The sequence below is a fragment of the Pinus tabuliformis genome, chromosome 3_1 (genome assembly GCF_031772625.1).
Source record: "Pinus tabuliformis cultivar Carrire ecotype Pingquan chromosome 3_1, CPIR1, whole genome shotgun sequence".
Lineage (NCBI taxonomy): Eukaryota > Viridiplantae > Streptophyta > Pinopsida > Pinales > Pinaceae > Pinus > Pinus tabuliformis.
This window is the reverse complement of record NC_142301.1, coordinates 443,082,811-443,108,997: the sequence shown is the minus strand read 5'-3', so window position 1 is coordinate 443,108,997 and position 26,187 is coordinate 443,082,811. Positions and strand designations below refer to the sequence as shown.

Below are 26,187 nucleotides of genomic sequence, written 5' to 3'. Positions count from 1 at the left end.
ATGAAGGCTCTCATCACTGCACTGTACATCTCTGCCAAATTTGAGCCTCCTTCTTTTTTGGTTTGGAAGGTGAGATGAAGAAAAATGATGGATAGGCTGGAAGAATTCAGTCACAACTGCATTATACATTGAAGGATGATCGCGTGGTTCAATTTCCTCATCATTGTTTGGCCTCTTCGGATTTTCAACGTGATACCTTCTTTCTACCTCCTTGTATAATCTGACCATACCAGCTGCTACTGCAGGAATAGTAGCGTATGACAAATCCAATTGAATACATCCTCCTAGATCAACTGCAAATTTCCTTGACAGAAGCATTTCCCATACATCAGGCACATCAATGATTGCTATATCCATGTTGATTATCTTGTATGGGTAATTAGCTAAGGCTACTTGCAAGTCTTTAACTACACTGAGGACTTCAATCTTCTTGAATCCATAGAGCAGAAATTGTGATAAGGTCTTGAAATTCTTAAGTTTAATTGTTCCATGACTTTCTTAGTCATGACATTAGTTGAGGCCCCTGAATCCAACATACAATTGTGAAGCAAGCGATCATTAACTTCTAAAGTTAGGAAGAAAGGCGGATTATCTTCTATCGTCATGTAGCAATTTAAATCCTTTAACTTAATTTCTTCATTCCTTTGGTGCACATCTGTTAAAATTGGCAACTAGGGCCAAATTCCACCTTGGGACAACTCATTTGATGGAGATGATGATTGAATTAGATTCCTCTTTTCGAGAGGTCCAAGATTGGTATAAAGATCATCTCATTTGGACAAGCAGAAGTGTGATTTTGAATTTATGCCCACACATGTGCAAATTGTTCAGGGCAGCGTCATCATCATGTAGGCTCAAGAAGCCCAATGGATGTGTCTCTTCACCCACAACGAATTGTATAAATACAACAGACCTCACACCTCATTTGGCGCATTCATCACTCACACATACTTCTCTCACTTCATCTGATTGGTTCGTATAACATTAGGCAACTTCTCTCTCTCACATGTGTGGCAAGGAGGACGAGTTTCTGGGCAGAATTACAGGCCGAAATTTCAGAGTTCTGGGATAGGCTTGACCAACTTCGACCAAGGACTTGCTGACTGAGTTTGACCGTGTTTTTGAGGTCAAAGGTTTGATTTTTCTAGGCCACATCTCTGGGCACAAAAACTGAGAAATTCTGGGTTGTTTGACTTGCGTTGACTTTAAGGTTGACTGTTGTTTGACCGCAGAAAGTTACAGTAGTTTTCTCTCTCCTTTGATTGAGTTTGACCAAGTTGTTTTGGGTTGAATTTATCCTCCTGATCAGGCTGAGTTTGACCAAGGAAGACTGAGTTGCTTTGAGGACGATTTGTTGTTGTTTTGACCAACGTTGACTTTTTGGTTAAGGCTGAAGTTTGATTGCAGTTGACTACATAAATTTACAAGGCTGTTTTGACTTTGTATTTGGCAAGCCAATTTGACTTTTGTACTTGCTCTCTGCTGAACTTTTGATTTAATAATAAGAAGAATTGATCAAAGGATTTTCCCCACATTGGGTTTTTCCCTGGCATACGCCAAATCTGGTGTCCTGTTGTCTTGGCTTGTCTTTTGCACTTTGTTTCATGTTCTATCTGCTTTCACTGTCAATGTGATTATTGTGATTGCTATTGAAAATTGGAAATTGTTATTGGGTTGCTAAGGAACATTGAAGTAAATTGTGCTAAGCATAAAACATACCATTGTTAACTAAAATTAACAACATCAGTCTTATCCTGTTGAGCCATGCCTAAAGCCTTGAAAAATGCATCTCTTTGGGAAGGAATCTTTAAAATTTCTAAGACTAGGACAAAATTTTTGACACTGTTTATCCATGCAACCCAATCAATTTTTAATCCTTATTGATAACTTTTAGATGCAACCTATTGCTTATTCTGATTTTGATCTTTGCCTTTCTTTTGATAAGTGTAACCTTTACTTCTAGCAATTTCCAAAATCTGTTCTTGAGATGGAGTTTCACCATATATCTGTGTGATAGGATCCTTTTCATCACTGAAGTTATTGATGGTGAAAGATGAGGGGATCATGTCTGTGCAACGACTTTCCTTTGAAGAATTCTGATTGACATTATTTATTTGTTCATTGGTTCCTTCATCTAGGAGTCTTCTAGCGATGGCACATGAACTCTCTTCATGGAATCCTTCTCATGGTCATCACGAGAGAGATATATAAAATACTTATCTTTTGAGAGTATATCAACTCCCTCTTGGTGTTGACAATAGTAATAATCATGAAAGAGATATATAAAATACTTATCTTTTGAGAGTATATCAACTCCCTCTTGATTTTTAGATTCCTTGCATTCATCTTGCACCTTATCCATGTTATCATCCTGATGCCATTTCTTCCTTGCAAAGGCTAGGGTTTTCTCTTTGCAACGAAAATGTTCAATCTACACACAATAGGACTTTCTTGTTCAAACCCTTTTTGTATACTAGTGTTCGTAAACCTTAGTCTATCTTATTAAATACCAAAACCCTAGAATGATGAAACCCATCATTATCAATTCTGCCCTTTTCATTATAGCGATAGAAAAGTGCAAGAAATGAATCAAGCACTCATATCATCAACACATATGTCATCAACATCTTTTGCCAATCAATAGGTTCTTTCAATGCCCTTGATCTGTTGTGATGAGACAATACCAAATCTGCAAGAGACTTCAATTTTTAACCTTGAGAAGGGATTCAACGTTGTCATGTCCAACGAATTCGCTTCATAAGGATATGCTATTTGTTAGTTTTTGTAGCATTGTAGGTGTTATAGTCTCGAAAATTTATCGAGAGGCTAAAACACATGAGTTTTCCATAAGCCAGAAATCGTTTATGGAAACTCCACCTAGAAATGTCTCAATTAGATTAATAACCTATTTTTAAATATTTCCTAAGTCTAAACTTAGGAAAAGTGGTTAATTAATCAATATTAATCGAGAAAGGTGTGAATCATCTAGAAACTCACACAGATCGATCCAAAAATGATCTCAACCATTGATTATGTTTTAATCTTGGCCGTTGGAGTCCCAATTGGAGATTATAAGATGAGGTCAATGGGTAGATGGAGAATACACATTTGAGATTGATTTCCATGGGCAGTTTGATTTACTAGAGAGCAGTAGCAGTTGCCGAAAGCGTTCGAGCGAGAGAAGGGAAGTAGAGACAGAGAGGGGCAGGGATAGTGAGTCCGGAGGAAGAAATTCCAGTTCTGGAGAGTAGCTTGTAGAGAGGTAGAAAAGCCAAAGTGAGGCTGACATAGGGCTGCACAGAAGCCTCTAGAGGCAATTCAATTTTGTTGGAGAGAAGCTGAGTTTCAGTTCCAGAGGCCGGGGAAGTGTTCCAGAGGGCCAAAGAGAGTTTTTCAGTCAGTGGCAAATAGGATGGCTTGAGGAACAACTGTTTCAGGTAGTGCGTGGAAGGGACTGCGCTAGGGTGGTGCAGGTTTGCGCAAAGGTTGTTTGGATGACTCACTTGGAGCTGGCAGTCAGAGCTCGAATTGCTTGTGGGGTGAGGGAAATTCCTCACTAGATTTTTGCCAATATTTTTCTTTGTAGGATTGCCAGATTTCGGCGTCCAGTTGTATTGAGAATTTCTCACTGCTGCTTTATAATATAAAAGCCTTAGTTGTTGCACCAGTTTTCCCAAGTTGGGTTTTTTCCGGGGACTTTAGTCCAAAAATAAGTGTGTCAAATTTTTGTGTGTGTGCGCCAAAGTTTTCTTAGTTTCTAGTTTATCTTCCACAAAATTTAATTTGGTGAAAATTGTATTAGTGAATTATTCGTTCTTTGTGTGGGAAAATAAACTGTTAATTAATTTACAATTAGAAAAATAATTTCCAGTTGCTACAATAGAATTGAAATTTTCACATGGCAGTGTGAGTTGCTTAGGGAAGTTTGATTTTTCAGTGCAGGTGGGTAGAAAAATTCGGCTTGCCAGTTTAGTGATTCTAGCAGGCAGGGGGAGCAACAACTCAAGGATTTTCGCTGGGCAGATTCCTTGTTTGGGAACATAAGGGTTTTGCAGCAGTTTGCAGTAGCAGAATCAACGCCTGGTGGAAGAGAGACACACACACAAAGAATTTCTCTCATGGGGTTTCGAGTTCTAGAAATCCGATTTTTCCAGTTGCAAATTGGCAAAAGCTGTGAGCAAAGTTTCACTCCAGAAGGGAGTGTGTGTAGCAGACTCAACAGTCGAGCTGCGAGAAAGAGGAAGATTTTCAACCAGATTTGGAGATGGCCACCACTGGGCTTAGAGATCAGGATAGGTTGGACAGAGGTTCCAACTTTGTCTTTTGGAAGGCTAGGATCAAGGATGTCCTTCCTGCTATGCTTCCTGCTGGATGAACCTGAATTGAAAACCTATATAGATAATTTGGTAGCATTCTGTTAGGATGCAGATCAGCTGAAGGAATATAGGAAAGAGATGTTAAAGGTGAAGCGGTTGATCCTGGATGGAGTCCGAGATCATATAGTCTCGCATGTATCTAGCAACAATACTGCCAAGGAAATGTGGGATGCTCTCGACCAGCTATATCAGAGTTCTTTCGAGCAACGAAAGATGTTTTTGTAGGAGAAGCTGAGAAGCATCTGGATGCAGAAAGGTGAAGGCATAGATCCCTTCCTCACTAGGATTTAGGAGGTCCGAGATTAGCTTGCAGCCGTTGGGAAGGCACCTTAAACAACAAAGCTTGTATGGTTGGCACTGAACAGTGTCTTAGAGGAGTGGTAAGTCTTTGTCTAAAGTATCTTGTGCCGAGACAACTTGCCTAGATGGTACAAGATGTAGTCAGATCTGCAATAGGAGGAGTTGAGGCAAGCTCTATTGAATAGTACCATCAAAGGAAGTAGCAACAAGGGCGTGAAAGGTGAGAAGGAAGAGGAGAATGTGGCCCTAGCATCGAAGGGTCCCAGCCAGGGATAGGGGGAGAGAAGAAGAAGAAGGACCTATCTAAGGTCAAGTGCTTTAGGTGTGGCGAGCTTGGCCACTATAGTACTCAGTGTCCTCTCAGGAAGAAAGACAAGCAGGAGAAGTAGGACTAGGCGACAACGTCCGCAGAAATAAACAAGTTGTCCTCCAGGTTGGAGGAAGATTTTTCCATGTGTGCAACTATACCGCTAGGAGTGAGGTGAGGCGATACAAAGCTATAGTCCTAGAGCAGCGCAGAGATCAAGTAGGGTCCATTAAAGTGTCCTCATGGATCATTACCTGAGTACGGGGGCCCACAATATTTAGTAGCATGATGGATCAATGTCAGTTGCTGCAATCAGATTCGAGAGTGACAGTTGTAGACTAGTTGCAGTTAGGTGCTGAGGAATGCAATGCAATGTTGACAATAGAGCAGGAGGCTCAGCTGGAGAGTCTGTAGCAGCGCAGATTCCCAGTGGACAATGCATGGGCTAGTAGCAGTCAAATGCTCATGAGACAGATTCAACACAGAGACAGTTGATTCAATATTGATGATGCTTCTCAGTTGCAGTTTCTATAACGACAGATGAGAGGGAGTTGCAGTGCAGATGCAGAGTTGGCATCGGTATAACAGTGTCAGCAGCAACACAGATGCAACATCAGGGTTGCGCAGTCGCTGGTGGGCAGTGGCAGGTAGTCATAGTGGCCAGACAACAACAACGTGACAGAGGGTGATATAGAGACAGGGTGTTGTAGCAATGGTGCAACACTAAAACACCTTTCTCGCTAAAAGGGAGTGTTAATTTTTGTAGCATCGAAGGTGTTCTAGTCTCGAAACACAAGAGTTATACATAACCAATAAATCGTTTTTGGAAATTCCACCTAGAAATGTCTCAATTATATTAATAACCTATTTTTAAATATTTCCTAAGTCTAAACTTAGTGAAAGTGGTTAATTAATCAATATTAATTGAGAAAGGTGTGAATCATCTAGAAACTCACATAGATTGATCCAAAAATGACCTCAGCCATGGATTATGTTTTAATCTTGGCCATTGGATTCCCAACTGAAGATTATAAGAGGAGGTCGATGGGTAGATTGAGAACACATACTTGAGATCGATTTCCTTGGGCAATTTGATTTTCCAGAGAGCAACAATAGTTGCCAGAAGAGTTCGAGCCAAAGGAGAGAACCAGAGATAGAGAGGGGTAGGGACAATGAGTTTGGAGGAAGAAATTCCAGTTCCAGATAGTAGCTTGCAGAGAGGCAGGCCGCAGAAAAGCTTGCACCAAAGATGTGCCTCAGAAAAATGTGCCTGTTCCATAGAGTACATTAGCCTCAGACCCTTCGTATATGCCTCAGATCAGATCATCCCAGTGTTACTTGGGAGTGGGAGCGAAAGCAGGGAGCGAGAGAGAAAACGGGTGCGGGAGCGACATTTTCAAAAGCTCCCGGTTTGGGAGCGAATCTCGGAGCGATTTTTATATAATATATATATATATATATATATATATATATATTTTGTATTTTGATACATATATGTCAACAAAAACATGTAGAATGATGAATTAGATATAAAAAACATAAAAAAGCATAGATTGATCATTGAACCATATAACATCAATCATCTAGAAGTTATAATCTTCATCAACCACATCCACAAGTTAGTAACATACAACATATTGAGTCTCGTGAATCATGATTCATCAATCTTAAAGTTTCAACTTCAAGCTTTCAAAATTGAAATTCAATATATAACATTTATCATCATTGATCACCAAAGTTGTACTTGTAAGCTAAGTTTAACCATTACAAGCAATACTATCTAACATGAAATGAAATGTTATAAAATGAAATGAAACAACTTTCACGAAGCATCATATTCATAATTCAGAATCATTACCAATGAGTTATAATTGCCAACTTCAAACTTCAAACTTAAATTGTCATATATTTTTTACAAAAAATATCATAATAAATATGAAAGAGTCAAGACTCAACAGTTATGAAAACTAATAGAAACTAGAAAAGATAAGTAAACTGTAAATCTATTATCTACTACTTCATGTGGCCCTTGCCATGAGAAGTGTCTGATGTATGAGCAGGTTGTGGTGGTCTTCTAGGAGTCTCCTCCCGCACAGACCAATGACCAGAACCAGAAGGCACATGCCCTCCAAGTGAGGGTGTAGATGGAGGCGGCGACAGCAAAGGAACAAGACTTGGAACTCGAGCATTGCTACTGGATGGTGGAGGTGGCATGGTTATTGCTTCATCTTCCTCTCTCATAAGTTCCGCTTCCAGTTCTTCAAGACGCATAGTGCCATCCTCCAAATTATCATCCTCTGGGTGGTTGTCCCAAATTTTATATGTTGGATCCTCATAAGCCCAATCACAGTAATGACTCAACAACCTCAAGTTGTAGTGCACATAAACCAAGCTTTCTGCCCAGTTTTCATTGAGTTTGTTTCTTTTCACATTATGTATGAAGCTATAGGTGCTCCAACACCTCTCCGCAGAAGAAGTATTTACAACCTGTGAAAGAACTTTTTTTGCCAATTTTGGCAAAATTCCCTGGCCGCCATATCATTCCCACCATGTGAGAGCATCAAATATGTCTCTATCTTCCATTGCATGAAAGGTACCAAACAAACCGGTGCAACTGAAGTATCTGCCTAATTCAAGAGTCAAGACGTACACTAGCACATTCGTCCCTGTCAGGTATCAACTTTTCTAATGCTTGCAAATATCCTATAGATACCTCTTCATCTATATGGGGTTTGACCCTAACCCCACCCCCTGGTGCAGGTTGGCCCAGCCAAGATGCAGAGTAGTATTTTGGTGTAAGGATATACGCCAAGCAATGTAGTGGAACATTAAGTTTATCCCACCATATACACACACAATCGTGAATCAGTTTATACAAGTTGGGATCATTTTTATGAACAATATCTTTTATTTGCCCCAACATGGCATCCATTTGCTCATACACCTCGCGAATCACTGGTTTATCTGTATCTGCAAACCGTATCATGTGATAAACGGGCATGGTGAAATCCAATACTTGCCTCACACGTGCCCAAAACATACCATCAAGAGCGGTCTCCTCCACTTGTTCAAAACCTTGCCTGTCAGCTGCATTTGTAGCCCTTTCCTTTAATACTTGCCAGTGTGGACTTGATACCATGCTAGCCAATGACTCTCTTACCTTCAAAAGGCGCCTGAAGGTGAGGTAACAACTACCAAATCTAGTCCTCGCAATCTTCAACAACTCCAATCTTGAGTGACTGCGGAAAAGGCCATGGGTATTGCTATGATTTGTAATAAATTTTATCATTTCTTTGCCTCTCTTGTACAAATCACCAATCCATTTGTATTGTTCGTTTTTGTTCCTAACAATATCACGCATCAAAAGGTTCACCGTGTGAGCCAAACACCCAGACCAAAATATGTTGGGGTATTTATCCTCAATAATTGCTCCCGCTACCTTACAATTAGGAGCATTATCACTGATGACTTGGATGACATTGTATGGCCCAATATGCTCAATTGTTTCAAGTAGTGGTTCTACAATGTTGATGCCAGTCTTGAACTTGTCTGAGTAATCATATGCTGAAAGAAAGATGGCACCACTAACAGAAACGCAAGAACACTTATCAATGGCTTGCCTTTTACATTTGTCCATCCATCAGATACAATGGACACCCCATGGTCAGTCCAAGAACTTGTCATTCTATTCAAAGAATGTGATATTTTTGCTTTTTCATGGTCAAGTCCAACGGTTTTAGCCTTGTCATACCCAGGGCTCTTGTATCCTTTAGGGGCATCATTTATGGCAGAAACCATTTCATGCCAATAAAGTGAGCGAAGAACATTGAATGGTATCCCACATGCATAGAGAAACTTGTAAACTTTTGAATCCACATCATTCCTACACCCGTCATCAAGGAAATCTGATATGCTTCTACGCCTTAAACTTGGTGACCCTGTGCCTCCATATCCACTACCTTGGGAGGATGCTAAAGGAGTTCTTTGTGCATGTGATTGTGAGCTTGGTTCAAAGAAACCTTTTGATTTTTTAGATTTGTATTGGGCTTCCTCCTCTTCCCTTATGTATTTGGCTCTATCTGCTACTGACATACCTGTACAAGTTTTGATTCCTATTTGTTTATCTTCATCCCATGGCCTTTTCCCGCAGAGGTGCTTTCTGGCATGGGTGTATGAACTTGTGTAATTATTGTTGCAATGGGGGGCAATGAAATTTAGTGGGTCCACCCCTTTCCCTGTTTCAGGCCTATTAACATATTTCGACAATGGAGTTTGGTCTTGTTTATTTTTTTTAGACTCATGTTCACTCTCCTCCAGCTCCTCCTCTCTAGGGTTTTCATCAAATCCACTATGACCCCCTTCTTCATTTTCAACCTCCTTTTCCTACTCTCCAACACCATAATAACCAAAAAAGGAACCAAGAAGAAGAAAATGCCAAGAAATATAACCATGATGCTTGAATCTGCAAAAAATGGAATGGGAATGGGAGAAAAGAATTTATTTATTTATTTAGTAATGAACATTAAATTTTTTTTGCTAGAATAGAGCCTACCTCTTTGGCCTCCAATCTCCCCGTGGTCCTTGGTCCTTGGTCCTTGGCACTTGCTCTCTCCTTGCTCCTTGCTCCTTGCTCTCCCTCTCACTTGCTCTGTCTTGCCCCTCACTCTGTCTTGCTCCTCACCCTCTCTGACTCTCCTCTTGCTCTCACTCTCACTCTCACTCACAATTTCTAAAATAATGAAATTGATTGGAGGGAGGGTTTATTTATATTCCCTCCCTTCCCTCCCTTTTTTCCCCAACCGACGACCTTTTTGTTTGTTTGTTTGTTTGTTGGTTTCTGGTGTTTTTTTTTTAATCTTCGCGCGATTTTTTGGGCGTCGCTCAGGCCGCTGGGAGTGTTTTTAATAGCCCGGGAGCGATCGCTCCCTGACCGCTCCCGGATCGACGCTCCCCAAATCGGTTTGTCAATAGGCAGGGAGCAGATTTTTTTCTTTGGGAGCACGCTCCCTAGTCGCTCCCGCCTGGAGCGCGGATTTGGAGCAGGATCGAGGGGGGAGGGGCGCTCCTCCAGAACACTGGATCATCTGAATTGTGCTTTTTTGGAGAGCAAATAAGCTCTATTTATAGTTGTTTATCCATGTGAAAAGATGTGTCTCTTGGGCAGGCCGACTTGATCCTGGGAGAGTCGACTTGGTCTTTGTGGAGGCAAAATACAAATTTAAATTCTCATTTTTCCCGCTCTTAATGAGTGATCAAATAAATAATCTCCTTTTTCTTGCAAGCATGAAGAACATGCTTCATATAATTTTATTTTTACAAAAATAATTTACATTTCATCTTTTATAAGTACAAATGAACATTATGAAGACCGACCATAGCTACAAAATTCAACAAATATAAGCTTTCTTATAAAGATAAATTTTAATTTATTTTGAGTATTTTATTCTTGAATTTAAACTTCCATATTGCTATATTTTTTGTGTTTCCTGAGCTTTTGTTTGCATTTTTCAGTGATTGCTTTGAATATGGCAATGGGCAAGTTTCCTGGAAAAAGGATGCTTTTCATTTCGTTAATATATTTCTTGGATAAAAGGTAGATAGATAGCTATAAATTTTATCATCTGCTTGTTGCCAAAAGCAACCAATTGAACTGAGAGAGACTATATAACCAGCTGTAAAGGCACGGGGTGAAAAGGGCCATTCATTCTCTAGAAAATCCAAGGCTTAGTCCTGTAGGTGGATTGGCAAAGCCACCCTCCTCTGGTCCAAGTGCTGGCAGATGGGTTCAGATGTGCTAGCTGGTGTTATTTCAATAAGGTGGACAGACCCAAATGTAGCAGGACCCTGGATCCATTGAAAGGTACGGGCCCCACAAGTGACAGCTGACTGGTCATTGATAACTGCATGGAGGGCTTTAGACCAAAGCAATTATGAAGGTTTAACCTCTGTCTGGAAAAAAGGATAAATAAAATCACAAACTAAAATTAGGTCTAGATTCGAAGTCAGAAGATACTTGTAAAGTCAAAAATCAATAGTTCATTCAAAGTGGAAAAATCTCAGGAGACAATTTCTCTGGGGACAAAATCCTGTATTGCTGGGTGCAAGGTGGGAACTTTGAAGTGTAGTCATGTCTGAATGCATTTTTTGGGAAATGCTGCTGTGGTAAGTTGCTTTCTGAGGCTTCTGTGTTAATACAAGCCGGATCATCGATGATCGCACTGCTTGCTGCTAGATCACATGCCTGTGAGCTTCAGGTACTATGAAGAGCATTTCTGTGCTGTCAAAATAACCCAGATCTTGCACCTGACCTTATCCACACCCACTGCAGGGTTTTGAACCCAGGTTTCTGTGTTAACACGAGCCTGATCATCACACTGCTTGCTGCTAGACCACATACCTGTGAGCTTCAGGTCCAAATGTTTGATGTTTCTGATGAAAGTGGAAGGTTGCTAGGTGTCTCACTCGCTTGCTATCTCAAATGTCTATGGGGCAAGATGAAAGTTGAAGCTGAAGCTGAAGCTGGAGCACAACTGTCCATCTTAGCATGAAAGGCTCGACTAGGAAGAAGGAGCTGGATATAATATGCTGTGAGATTATCATTTGCCTCTGATTAGGCTTGCAGGGTCTGCAGGTCAACTATTGCTTGATTGTCTTCTTAAATGCTAGTTTTATCAAGTTGGTGTTTCTTCCCTGTATTCTGCTAATAGTCTCGAATTGTGAATCTCTCATTTTAATTGAAATTTACAGATTGCTGTCTCAGATTATCTATATATATGATACTATGTTTCGTAGTTGACTAGGAGAATATTTTGGTGACAATATGTTTAGTTGTCTCGAGGTCCAAAATTCATTTTTATTTCTGAAGCTGCAACTGTCTTGGACTTGTCTAAAATAAGTATTTTGGCTATTTTTGGATACAGGAAATATGGATTAGATGACAACACAGTGGATTTCATTGGGCATGCCTTGGCACTTTATCGAGATGATCACTATCTTTGTGAACCTGCCTTGGAAACAGTGAAGAGGATAAAGGTAAGCTGAGCGCTACAGTGAAGTCTATTTTTTCAGCACACATGTTTCGCTTCGCCACATCGAGTGTGTTGTATTTATCCAAGTTGCTTAATCTTATCTATGAATGCAGGAATAGAGTCATTTATAATTGCTAGTTAGATTTAGAATTCAGCCTGTCAATTGATACCTATCCAAGTATTTTTTCTATCAGGATCATTTGATGAGTTTATAGAGGAAACTGGTGTGCCTTCCTTGTCAGTTTGTTATAATCTAGAATGTTGTACTCTCAAACAAAAATGTTGTCGTTTCTTCATATGCTAACAAGGCTTTGAAAGAGCCTTAATTCACTTAATTGCCATACATATATGGCCAAGAAGCATTTTGTTTCCTCTTGTTAAGTGGTGAGTGCTGCAGTGAAGTCTATTTTTCCTTAACACATGTTTTGCTTCGGCACATCGAGTGTGCTGTATTTATCCAAGTTGCTTAATCTTATCTATGAATGCAGAAATAGAGTAATTTATAATTGCTAATTAGATTTAGAATTCAGCCTGTCAATTGAAACCTATGCAAGTATTTTTTCTATCAGGTTCATTTGATGAGTTTATAGAGGAAACTGGTTTGCCTTCCTAGTCAGTTTGTTACAATTTATAATGTTGTATGTTCAAACAAAAGTGTTAGAGTTTCTTCAGATGCTATCAAGGCTTTGAAACAGCCTTAGTTCCCTTAATTTCCATACATTTATAAACAAGAAGCATTGTATTTCCTCTTGTTAAGTGGTTTGAATTTATAATAACAATATCATTATGATAATGAGAACAATCAACAAAAGAATTTCAAATTCAAGGTTAACTCAAAGCCGACTGGCTGCCCATGCCCATCCAGCTAAGATTTGCTACTGCTCTATCCATGTCACTCTCTTCCCAAGGAAAGCTGGTAAGAGGGAATTGGCTGTTAGCATGTTTACTAACCGACGCATGGATTCTACACTAATGCTAACCAATATTGTGACTTATATTTGTTGGGTAGTTGTAAAGCATTTCTTAAAGTGCTGGGTTGCTGGCAACTGAGTATTATGAAGTTGTTCCATGCGAGTAATATATTCTACTGGAATAATAATTTACAAAATACATTGCATGAATGACACAAGTCTCACAACTTCAGGGAGAACATGGTAGCCCTAGACCAGTCCATTCATCTGTGTTTTTTGTATTTATCATTTCTGGTTATTCAATTAGTACCTCTAAATCACCTACCATTGCATAGATTTCCTCTCCTCTGATCCCTTATCAACTGGAATGAAGATTAATGAGATTTTTAGAGATGCCAACCTTTTGAGAGAACATTCCAATTGCATGGGTTGCTCCACCTAGGATCCATGATTACTCCTCTGGGTCTGTCAGTCCAGGCCACTCTGCGGAGGACATTATCGGGTAGTCGCTTGGTGTTGACATTCATGCTATTGATACAGAGGTTGAACAGGGATAACTTCCTGCTTCCTCTTTTTGAAAGCTGCATCTTTGTGCAAGTTATATTTTACTCACTGGATCTTCTCCATTTTGTAGGATTTTCCTCCTTGGGAGAGCTTACCTGTATGCATATGCTTATTTCATTTCATATTTTTTTAGGAGGGTCTTTTGTACCCCTGTATTCTGATTTGACTATTATTACTTGTGATCACTAGTCCATTTGGCGTACCTTGGCCTTTAGTGGACATTAATGGAATTTTATATTTCAATTTTTTTTTTCTTTTTTCTTTTTATTTAACTCTACCTCTATGTTGAATGCTTACTTCATATATTAAATTTCCTTTGACGTTGCTTGGCTATCTTTGATAATGTTGATCCATTTATTTGAAATTTATTCAAATTGTTGGCACCTAATCTTTAGGAATCAAGAAATTATTGTAAATATTGTAAATATGAGAATAAAGACGAAGAGACATTGGAGTATAAATTCCAAGGGTTTCCCTCTCCTTGTATATATTAATGATTTTTCTTAATGAAAAGACAACTATTAGTGGAGTTACCAATACCTGACCTGATATGGTATCAGAGCATAGGTCCCTAAGACGCGGATCTACCTCCAAATCCTTTGGGGGGGACGGTTTCTGCAACATTGCTTAAAACCCTAGGCTATAGGCCTTAGGGGCTTTCCCAAGTCCTCGATTGTTGGAAATACTGAGAGGGGGATGAATCAATATTTCTTAGCAATTAGCACTTTTTAATCCTTTTCAGAGCATTAGTTATTCTTCAGTTATTATTAATGTTCTTCTTCAACAATTATAAACAATAATCAACAGTAGACAACACCATACAATGATGCAGAAAGATAAAGCAATAGACATAGAGATTTTTAGGTGGAAAACCCCCTCCGGGTAGAAAACCACCGAACGGTTCTCTAGTAATTGTCTTCTCTCTTTAAAATAAATATTAATTGCATCAAGATTTCAGCTACAACTGAGGGATGCGTCAACACCCTAATTCATAGGCCACAACCTATAGGACGATATTAAACCCTAATATCCTACTGCAACTAGAAGGATGCCCCAATGCCCTATAGATCAGGCCACAACTTGATGAGTGACCCAACATTGTTTACTAGTTGTTGTCGGAAAGGATGCTTCACTGCCTTGTTGTTTCTCAACCACAACTAAACGAATGCCACAACACCTGTGCAAGGCACAACTTGCCCTAGCACCACCCTACCACTGTGAAGTGTTCTCAGGCCACAACTTGAAGGTGAATCCAATCACCTAGAAGAGTCGGTAGATCACGTTTCACAATTTTCACACTGGAACCCCTGTACTCTGAATCAATGTAGAATCACTATAAGAAAGATGTAAAATAAATGTCGAATCTTGTTAGCCACTGATCACTGTTCCGACAAATTGATCACTGCACAATGCTACACATCAAGCTATCACTGTTCAACTACACATCACTGTTACTACACATTGTATATCACTGTCACTACAAATCACTTCACAATTGCTGGCTATCAGTGGATGTCACTGCTCATGAATGAATAGTCATCAATGCACAACCACTGTCATCATCGTATCAGGCTGCACTCGATGCTACAACCATAGGGTATTGCTATCATATAATGGTGCAATCCAAGGTGCCTCAGGTCATCCTTATGACATGCTTCCAATGCTCCCAAACTCTGCCCTCGGAGAGCTACTAGCATGCGTAAACACCGCTGCTCACCTGATCAAGCCCTGCTATCCATCCTTACTTCAATATGCTGTACAACTGGTTGAAAATGCCTTCAGACTTGGTGCTTTGCAAGGTTACAATTGTGTCATTGTACACAAATCCCTAGGTCATCATTGTCATATATCTATGTACCTCAATCTATAGGTCAAGTCAAAGTCAAGGTGTGAATTCACTATATCATGTTCTAGGTATCAAGTCAAGGTGTCATAATAGGCGATCAAGCAATCCAATTCACTACTGAGGAATCCCTCACTCATTAACTAAAGTCACTATCAAGTTAGAGTACTATAGTTCTTCTAAGAGTCATTTATCACTATCATATAGTGTCACATGTCAAAGGTCATCTGTTTGTCAAATTAAGGTCAAGATGTCAACTCAATTAGCATGTTAATATGTCAAGTCATTACTACTGCTGTCATATGTCAAGTCTATATCACTATCATATGTTAAATCACCACAGTCAAATATGTCAAGTCACAAGAGATCATTGGCTTTAATTGAAAGACTTCAGCTTGATTCTGAGTTCTATGCTCAAGCACATATATAGAGTACTGCTTCAAGACTTGTAGTGTCAAGTTGTTTCAGATGGGAGGCTGCACTATTCTGAAGCTCTAGGAAGGCCAAGAGAATATCAATCACAAGCATCAGGTTTTCAAATCCACCAAACTGTGTCACTGTATTGTAATTTTATCGAACTGAGTCCATTCAGGTATGAATTTGTCTTCTTCGCTGTCTCTAGAACTCACTTTAAATTGTCAAGATAAATAAGATCCAACCATTATGCTTAGAACCATAGAGTTGAAATTGTCTTGAGGAAGGCATTACTGCACATACACGAGCAAGCTGAGACCAATGCTTCTGTACTGATCTTACAGGCTGAAAATTCAGAAATTTACCCTTACCAGATAATGTATTGGTCAACTAAGGTTGCCACATGAATTTGCCCTCAAATGATACTTACTTCAGAATGTAATTTTTGCCAGGAATATCATTAAGTTTCTACTATTATTGTCTCACAATCTTAACCAACCATGAACAATAATACTTCTGCTACTATGTAGGTCGGCTTCACTTCCTTCAATAGTCACACAAATGAGTATATGTATTGAGGATACCCTGACTAGAAACATGTTACTGCAGGGAAGAAATAGGTCTGTGGTGAAATGTTCGTTAAGTGTTGTAGGATGAATTTCTTAAGAGGGTCGAGATTCACTATTTCTAAAGTTTGAAATAAGCCTATAATGATCCAAAGATAATCTGAATGTTATGAGAGGAAGGTTTGCACCAACACGGTCCTAATCCAAAGAAAAATAAAGACAAAACAAGATCCTTACCTCCTGCAATTCCGCTGCCTCTTGCCTCAAGAAGTCCGAACCCTACCCTCTGCAATTACGCTGCCTCTTGCCTCAAGAAGTCCGAACCCTACCCTCTGCAATTACGTTGCCTCAAGATGATTGAATATTTCAGAACATTTTCTCCTGAAAGTTTGTTGAGTTTTGAAATGATTTGGGAGGTTTAAGGTCTTCTTTTATAATGTTTTGGAGGGGCTTAATTAAGGGATTTGCAAGGTGTACATTGGAGAGCCTTGAATTCTTTTAATTGTTGAATATTTAAATTATCATAATTAATTAATTTATCATAGGGCCTAATTTGAATTAATGCTGACCGTTTAGTGTAGGGTTAGACTTTTTAATAAGGAGGGACATCTTTTGTGGGTGCTAATTGGTTGGATTCCCTTTCTAAACATGATCTCTCCTCCAAACATGACAAGTAACTCATCTGCTTGATATTTAATGTCTACAACTAATAAGATTATGCTAAGAAATATTTTTAATTATAATTTGAAATCAATGATTGGCTTAGTGCATACGGTCCTACCTAGTTGTGAAGTCAATGATTGTTTTATTGCCTTTGGTTCATGTAGTTATTCAACTTACACGTGGTGAGATTATGGTGATAAACAATGTCATATATTGACAACTGTAGGAGGCGGTGTCGTGTCATAACTTATACATGGTGAGATTAAGGTGATAAACAATGTCATATATTGACAACTGTAGAAGGAGGTGTCATGTCACTATCCGTTGGGGCTTTAGCCCACAAAACTGGGTCTTCAATTTCAAACTCAATTTTCTCTCAAACTAGGAAGAACCACCTGGCGTATGACATATCAACAAGGACATCTCTTCGAGGAGAATCTAATGACTTAGATCTCCGACACAAAATCAATGGTTTGACCCTTCAAAAACCCTTGACAAGGTAGGGGTACATCCTTAGTCCAGGGAACCCAAACCCTAGGACTTGGGTTTTCAACCATCCGAAAGTATAACTGCCATCTTGATGTAATCCGCCAATTACTAAGAAGCGTCCATTAACTATTTGACATTAACGATTGGTGTTTTTAGTCAAAGTCAAACCCAGTCAACTCCATGGGTTGACATCAATGACAACACCATCCAACAATCTCCCCCTTTGTCATTGATGGCAACACACATACTCCTCCTACGAGTACAACTCCCCTTGACATCATGCTTCATCTTCTTCTCGAGATTTCAATCTCCTTCTCAGGTTTTTCTCTCCCCCTTTGACATCAATGGCAAAGGGTTACTCCCCTTGAGAATTTGCTTGCTTCATGTGGACCTGTTATCTGCCTGTGCTCCCCCTGACGAGAAGCCTTCTTGTAATAGTCTGTCAATGACGATCCCTGTGGACCTATGTCCTGTATGTGCTTCCCTTGAAGAGAAACCTTCCTTTGTGAACCTGTAATCCTTCAACTGTTCTGCTCCCCCTGAACCTGTTATGAAACTGCCATCTTGTTCAAACTATCTATCTGTCAATCATAGACTTGTGCCATATACTACTACATAGACTCCCCCTTTACAAGCTTCAAGGGGTCAACAAGCGGGATCGTTCAAAATAGTGAGTCACCTAACGACCCATCTTGACTTGAGCCATTACTTGAAGCAATGCTAATTCCTCATGACCTTTTGCTTTTACGAATCCTAAAAGCTTAATTGCTGAAACCTTCTTATTTGCTTGGTCTTCCTGTACTTGTTTCCTTTTCCAGACCTTCTTGTTCATGCAATCTCTAGCCATATGCCCGTAGTTATGACACTTGAAGCATTGAATGTTGCCCATAGGTGATTCCATCTGATATCAGCAATTGCGAGCTCTTTGGCCATAGTTATGGCATTTGAAACATTCATTGTTTGGCCCATCTGGCACGTATTCTTTGTTGACAAAATCATCAAGGAACCTGTCACTTGATCATGCAAACTTGCTTCTAGGATTTTGCGAATAATGATTGTACCTGTCAAAAACTTCACAATCCCTAGCCATATGTCTATAGTTAGCACATAAAAAGTAATAACCATCAAATGAACGTGCGTACCTAGATAATCCATTCGGAGACTGTGGTCCTTGATAATTGTACTTGTCAACAACTTTACAATCCCTAGCCATATGTCCAAAGTTAGCACACGAAAAACAAAACGATTAAATAAACGAACATACTTGGAAGATTTTTCATTTTTCTTTGAAGGTGGTGTTGTAATCTATTGTCGTCCTTTGTTGTTGACTTCTTTGGCATCATTCTTCAAAGTTACAACTTTCTTCTTTGGTTTAGTCGTCTTCTCAATATCATTGTGTGAAGATGTGGAGCTTGTAGCTTCACCAATTGTAGCCTTACCTATTCGTTTTGCCAATTCTTTATTTGTCTTGTCCATAACCTGTAAATGGTCCTTTTCATTGAGCATGTTGATCTCATTAAGCGTTGCATCAAGTTCTTCTTGCTTTTTGAGCAAGATCTTCTTGAAACCATCTTTTCAAGATCTGCCTTCTTTTTTCTGCCTCTTCAACCTGTAGCTTGAGAATAATGGTCTTCTCTACTTCTCTGTTGAGAACGTGTATCTGTTCTTTCTGCTTCTAATTTTCAATCCTGAGCCTTCTTATTTCCGTTGAGGATGTTTCTAATTCCTTTAATTGGCTTGCCATGACTTTCTTTTTCATTTCTACTTCCTGCATCTGTTGTTTGAGCCTGCTAATCTCTGCAAAGGCTATGTCGAGTTCTTGTTGCTTTTGATGAGCTTCTTTCTTGAGATTTTGTGTCTCCATATTCTTGACTTCTTCCAACTATACTCGAAGACTGCTACATGAATTTGTCGTTAAATGATACTTACTTCAGAATGTTATTTATGCCAGGAATATCATTCAGTTTCCGCTATTATTGTCTCACAATCTTAACCAACCATGAGTAATAATACTTCTGTTGCTATTTAGGTCGGCTTCACTTCCTTCAATAGTCACACAAATGAGTATATGTATTGAGGATACCCTGACCAGAAACACGTTACTGCAAGGAAGAAATAGGTCTGTGGTGAAATATTCATCAAGTGCTGTAGGATGAATTTCTTAAGAGGGTTGAGATTCACTATTTCTAAAGTCTGAAATAAGCCTAGAATGATCCAAAGATAATCTGAATTTAATGAGAGGAAGGTCATTCCCAACAAGATCCTAATCCAAAGAAAAAGAAAGACAAAACAAGATCCTTACCTCTTGCAATTTTGTTGCCTCTTACCTCAGAAATTCCAACCCTACCCTCTGCAATTACTCTGCCTCAGGATGACCAAATATTTTAGAACATTTTCTCATGAAAGTTTGTTGAGTTTTGATATGATTTGGGAGGTTTAATGTCTTCTTTTATAATGTTTTGGAGGGGCTTAATTAAGGGCTTTGTAATGTTGAAGAAAGTGTAGCTAGGTTTGGTCTTCATAATGACACAAGTCAATAATGTAAAATAATTTTGTAAAATATGGATCATGGATTTCATGATCAAATGTATTTTTCTATGTAGCTCTCATTATGAGCACTAGGTCATAGGATTGTGTCATTAACGTTTACACATGAAATGTACAAATAAGACTCCAAGATCAAGGGCAGAATCATGTGACAAGTCTCTCTCAAAGGCAAGATCAATGGGCTACTAAAGTATCCCTCTAAACGCATGCAATAAATGTATTTTTTCGACATAAAAGTATATTTATAATTGAATGATCAAGTCGGCTGAAAGTCGGTTAAGAGGCAGTTCACATCGGCTTGAAATAGAGGCCTCAAACACTATAAATAACCCTCCTCCTCAAGCATTCGGATATCACTGTTTTGGGTCTGCTCTCCTATGCGAGAAAGTGCGAAGTGAGGGTCTATGGTTATGCGAAGAAGGGTGAAGGAAGGATCTGCTTCCTATACGAAGGAACCTATCTACAGTGCGAGATAAGGGTCTACTCAAGCAGTCGCAGGCCGAGAAGTATGAGGACTGTCCAACGAAGTTAGAGCATCATCATCACCTCAAAGAATAGTATTCGATCCTTAGTCTACTTGAAGGGCAGATACACTTGAAGAATAGAAACCTCTAGATCGAAGATCCAACAAGCTAAAAGGGCCATGATTCTGTCACTCGTGCGAGGAGTCTGTTCCTTGTTAGGGCTGTAATGCAGTCCTAGTCTATCTCTGCAGTAATGGTTGACTCCGGTCTCAAGAAGGTTCAGATATTGGTCTTAGAAGGGAGCCACTGCCATAGCGAAGTAAGAGAAGGAGTATAAGGTCAAGCTGTTCACTTACACGTGGAGAACCTACAGTAGTTTCAGGACTGCAGTAAGGGTTTCCAGACAGTCACTTGAAGGGATCAAATTATCCTTGCGTTGAAGTGATCTTCTCGGCCAACAAAGTACCTTAGGCAAGAGAAGTGTGGAGGAAGGAGACAAGGAGGGAAAGAAGCAAGATCTTTCATGGTTGGTAGCAGATCAGATCCTTGTTGCAGTAGGTGATTGGACAACAGTAAGAAGAGATTCTTGCCTTTGATCTTGGAGTCATTTGGTCTCAAGGGTCTTGTATTGGTCTTGGAAATTTTGTCAAGAGAAGAAACTATAAGAAGAATTACTGTGGGTTTTCCTCTCAAGTTTGGAGAGGTTTTGCCTTGGTTGCTGCCTATATCTTGTGTTATTGTTCTTTTGATTATTATGCATGGTAGCTGGTTGATGAAGTTAATAATGACTAACATATAAAAGTTCATGTTTTGAATTATCTAAAGATTGAAATCACTTCACAAGCAGTTATCAAATTAGAGAAATCTTTAACAAATCAACCCTTAGATTTCTCAACACGTAAGGTGTATGTTGGAGAGCCTTGAATTCTTTTAATTGTTGAATATTCAAATTATCATAACTAATTAATTTATCATAGGCCCTAATTTGAATTAATGCTGCTCATTTAGTGTAGGGATATACTTTTTAATAAGGAGAGACATCCTTTGTGGGTGCTAATTGGTTGGATACCCTTTCTAAACATGATCTCTCCTCAAAACATGACAAGTAACTCATCTATTTGATATTTGATGTCTACAACTAATAAGATTATGCCAAGAAATATTTTTATTTATAATTTGAAATCAATGATTGGCTTAGTGCATATGGTCCTACCTAGTTGTAAAGTCAATGATTGGTTTATTGCCTTTGGTTCTTGCAGTTATTCAACTTATACGTGGTGAGATTATGCTGATAAACAATGTCATACATTGACAACTGTAGGAGGAGGTGTCATCTCACTACCTCTTGAGGTTTTAGCGCACACAAGTGGGTCTTCAATTTCAAACTCAATTTTCTCTTGAACCAGGAAGAATCATGGGGCATATGCCATATCAACATAAACATCTCTTCGAGGAGAATCTAATGACCTAGATATCCAACACAAACTCAATGGTTTGACCCTTCAAAAACCCTTGACAAGGTTGGGGTACATTCTCAGTCCAAGGAACCCAAACCCTAGGACTCGGGTTTTCAACCATCCGATATTATAGCTGCCATTTTGATGTAATCTGACAATTACTAAGAAACGTTCATTAACCATTTGACATCAATGATTGGTGTTTTTAGGCAAATTCAAACCCAGTCAATTCCATGTGTTGACATCAATGACAACACCATCCAACATCAGCCTCCTCCCACGGTAGCCCTTTAGGGCCCTTACCCTAAGCCGCTAGGACTTCCAAGCCCTCCTCCCCTTAACACAGGCCTATCTATGCCATTTTTCCCCCAACGCTAGCCCTATTAGGCCTTGCGCTGGCCTCTCTTGGCCCTAGTCTTGTCATCCCTCCATCTCTGAATTTTCTGGACTGGATATTGGTGGGTTTTGCAAGTAGAAATTGGTTCAAGATTGGTGTTTTTAGGTGCCAAGTACTTTGGAGAATTGTTTGGCAACATGGTCAAGTGATCTAAAAGGCCTTGGGCCTAGGGTTTGATCTCTAAACCCTTGTCCTCCCTCTGTTTTGCTACAACTGTATAAATCATTCGTAACAATGATAAATTTATGTTTAAGTGCCCTAAAAATCACATCTAAGTGGTCTAAACACACTAAGAAATTCATGATAAAAGTTTATTAGTGTTTCGGTTAGTTGGGCATTGAATATTGAGTTTAGATCTCCTTTTTTTGTTGGCTGGAATATCTCTGCATAATCAAGTAGATTAGATCTGATCTAACTTGGAAAAAACACATTTAGAGGCATAAAATTGATTGGTGTGATTTTTAGCATATTGTCATAACATCTATGTGTCTTGGGCATCAATTTTCTGGCATAAATCTCCAAGTTTAGTGACTGAAATATATCTGCATAAGGGTTTGATCAGATCTGATATAAATCTGAAGATCACATCTTAAAAGTCTTAAAAAATCAATTTTTTTTTGATTTGGCAAACTTGTTCTAACACTTGGTAAGTTTTGGGTACATTTTGGCACACACTTTCACATTGGTAGCTCACTGTTTGCATGTCTTTCTTATTGCTGTAGCAAGTGCTTTTCAGATCTGATATAAGTGAATACTTCATCATAAGAGGTTTGAGTAGCTCATATAGTTGCTTGGCAAGTAATTGGGCATCTCATTGGTCATAATTGGTTTCAGATGCCTACTAATTTCTTGATCTAGAGTGATTTACTTGCTGCTGTCCTAAGAGTTTAACAATTGGTTATAAGATATAAGATATATCTTTGTTCATGCTCTATACTTGCTCTTGTTTTTGTAGCAAATTGAATTAAGTGCACTAACATACTTGTCATTGTGAGTTGATCTATAAGTTTCAAGTTCACATCTAATAAACACTCGCTAAAGCAGTCTTATCTGAAAATCTTTTGGTGTTGAATATCTTAACTCTCTTTGGGCATATTGGTATCTTTCGTTTTAAGTCATATCACTTCTTGATATCTAATTGTGTTGGCAAGAGATAAATTGGCATTTGAGTTCTAAACTTCTAATTATGCTCCCTAAGCATTGAGGTAGCTCTTTCCTTCTTGAGTATCTTGTAATCTAATTGGCATTATTATTAAACATTGCTAAGGAATCAATTGGATAATTGATAAACACTTTGTAGTGTCTATCTTAAGCATTGGCATTTACTTTTGTTTAAATCATTGGATACATGTTCTAATCTTGCTATCATTAAGCATCTTGTGGAAGGTAAGTTCATCTTTGGATTATTTAACATTGGCACTTAATAATTGGGACATTCTTGGTAATAAGATTGTCTTTCTATTTATTTGATAAGTAATCTTGTCATTGAAGATTAACCATAACTTAAGTATTTACAACACTTAAAGCACTCTTACCCAAAGAAGTCAATCACCTCCTTTGCACAAGCATTCTAGGCCTAGTTGCATTAATAATTTACCTCCAAGCATAAGTTTGGTTGATAGACTTTTAGGGCCACCCTTCTCATCTAGCTTGAGGGATTCAACACCTTTCTAGTGGTTAACACGGTGACCTTGCAGTCATCAGAGCCACAATCTCTGCAATGCCGGAGGCATTGTGTGGTTGGAACACAGAGGGATGTATCATTAATCAAGCCTTTGCTTGCTTTCCATTGGCTTCCATCCCACAACCTACACTAAAGGTTGGTTCCAAAACAATTAAGGGAAGGTCATAGTTAAATAAGACATTAAAATTAAAATTAAACTAGATCCTTGCATAACACTTAGATCCTAGGATCTGCATAGCATATAGGAAAGTGAAGCATCTAAGTAGTAGTTATCCATCCGGTTACTTGGTCTTAATTTAATAATAAGCTAGAATTTTGACTCCATAAGGCACTGGTCTCATATTTGAATTTAATCTAGTCCTTAAGATCTTGCTAAATTTAACAGAGTAGCTAGGCCACTCCACTGTGTCTCCCGGACCTGTTGGATGCCAATTTGTCCTTCGCCTTCACATTCCCATAGGGACTACCCCCCATAGCCTGCTGTTGGGAGATAGCTAGAACGGAGAGGTCGGGAATCAGAGTGACAACATCCGCCCTGTCATTGTTGCAGTGCCTGTACAATCTGAGCAACAACAAGCCTATGAACATTGTCATTGACCTTTTTTTTTGAAGAAAATAATGTTGATAATGAGTTGGCAAATAGATTACAAATTGCAGATGATGAAGTTAAAAAAGCTCATTGAGAAAAGCATAGTGATGAGATTAATAATTTAGAATTGGACATCAATATTCCAAGAATTGCAAATTCTATGTCTGACATAACTATGAAGTCAATATAATTCTTGGGTCCTCGTCGTTACAATCCCCCAGTGCTTTTAACATGAATGTCGATGAAAAGTTTGTAGCACTTGAACACCTAACGAAGAATTAGAAGAAAAATTAAGAAATTTGAACATGCCTTTCTTTTTGCTGGGCGAGTAATAGTTGTTTTGTTTATTGACTAACAACTTGCGGATCTAATTCTTATTACCAGTTTCTTGAAACAAGGATTGGTTCTATAGTTAATAGACCTAATAAATGATTTTTGTTTAACTTGCATTCTAATCACTTGATGAAAGATAGCAGTCTTGTGCCCCAGGGATTTAGACTCGATTTTCATACGTAATTTCTTCAACTATGTTTTGGCTTGTTTCGTAGAAATATGATTGGAAGCACTACATTGTTGATAGTTGTAATATTTTCGATGCCTTGATTCTCTTTTATGCAGATTATTTTGAACCCACAGTGAATTGATCATTGAAGGACACTCTTGAGCTTTGTAACCACCTAAGATTGAGAGAACACATTTCTTGTTAGTGAATATGAAAGATCTCAACTCGTGAAGGAGGGCCTACTTAGAAGAACCCTGTGGTCCCCTTAGGTAGATTTCCTGATTAAGTAGAATAATCATTTTGCCACTGAAGGTATTCAACTTGCTTTGGAATTTCATGTGGGATATCTGTTGAGTGGAGACATCCACATGAAGACTCTGCAATAGAAGCCCAGGTTAATGCAGGTTTTTGATTGCTTTCCCTTGTGTGAGAATCAGTAAGGTTGAGATGGGACTTGTTGAAGACATTCCCCTTAAAGACAGACTGTAGGAATTGGTCTTGCAGAAGCCAGAGTCTTTGGGTCTTGTATATCGATCAGATCTCTTTCTCATGGCAGTGAGCTTAGATTTCTAGTGTTGCAGACTTATTGTCTAAACCTCCACAGATACAGTGTAGTGTCTCAAAGTGTATGTTCCTAGATTGACAATTGATGTTGAGGATTTGTGGCTGTCAATAAACTCACCCAATAAAGTCCTAGGACTGCCTGAAGGATTACATCATGTCATTGATGAGACATAAACACTGGTGGACACTACGTTAACACCTCAATTTATTGAAAAATCACTTTGTCGTGTGTGTGTATATAAAAAATAATATATATGTATATTTCTGTGCACGTATCATGTGACGTATCAGGAGTGTCCAGCATTGCTATTATATATATCAGTGCCATAGATTTGTTAGTATATGGCCTAGTGTATCAGGTCAGGGAGGACTGTTTTAGATGATTTGAGTGGAAAGTTCCTCTGTTGTCAACAACTTTGTAGCACATAGTGGTTCTGATGTCTGGTTACAACATTTCTGATTCACTTTTAAACAATTTAATATACATTTTCTTTCGAAATTTTTGTGTCTCATTGTGTTGGA

At 38.8% G+C, this 26,187-nt stretch overlaps 1 protein-coding gene across 2 annotated transcripts in view; it reads left to right on the top strand.

The window, feature by feature from the left end:
• Nucleotides 1-26,187, top strand: part of LOC149187652 (guanosine nucleotide diphosphate dissociation inhibitor 1-like) — a 202,629-nt gene that overhangs the window by 90,545 nt on the left and 85,897 nt on the right. For both annotated transcript variants that reach the window (XM_089411423.1, XM_089411424.1), the window contains exon 6: nucleotides 11,904-12,015. In XM_089411423.1, the coding sequence (XP_089267549.1) occupies nucleotides 11,904-12,015 (112 nt within the window). The remainder of the gene's footprint in view (nucleotides 1-11,903; nucleotides 12,016-26,187) is intronic.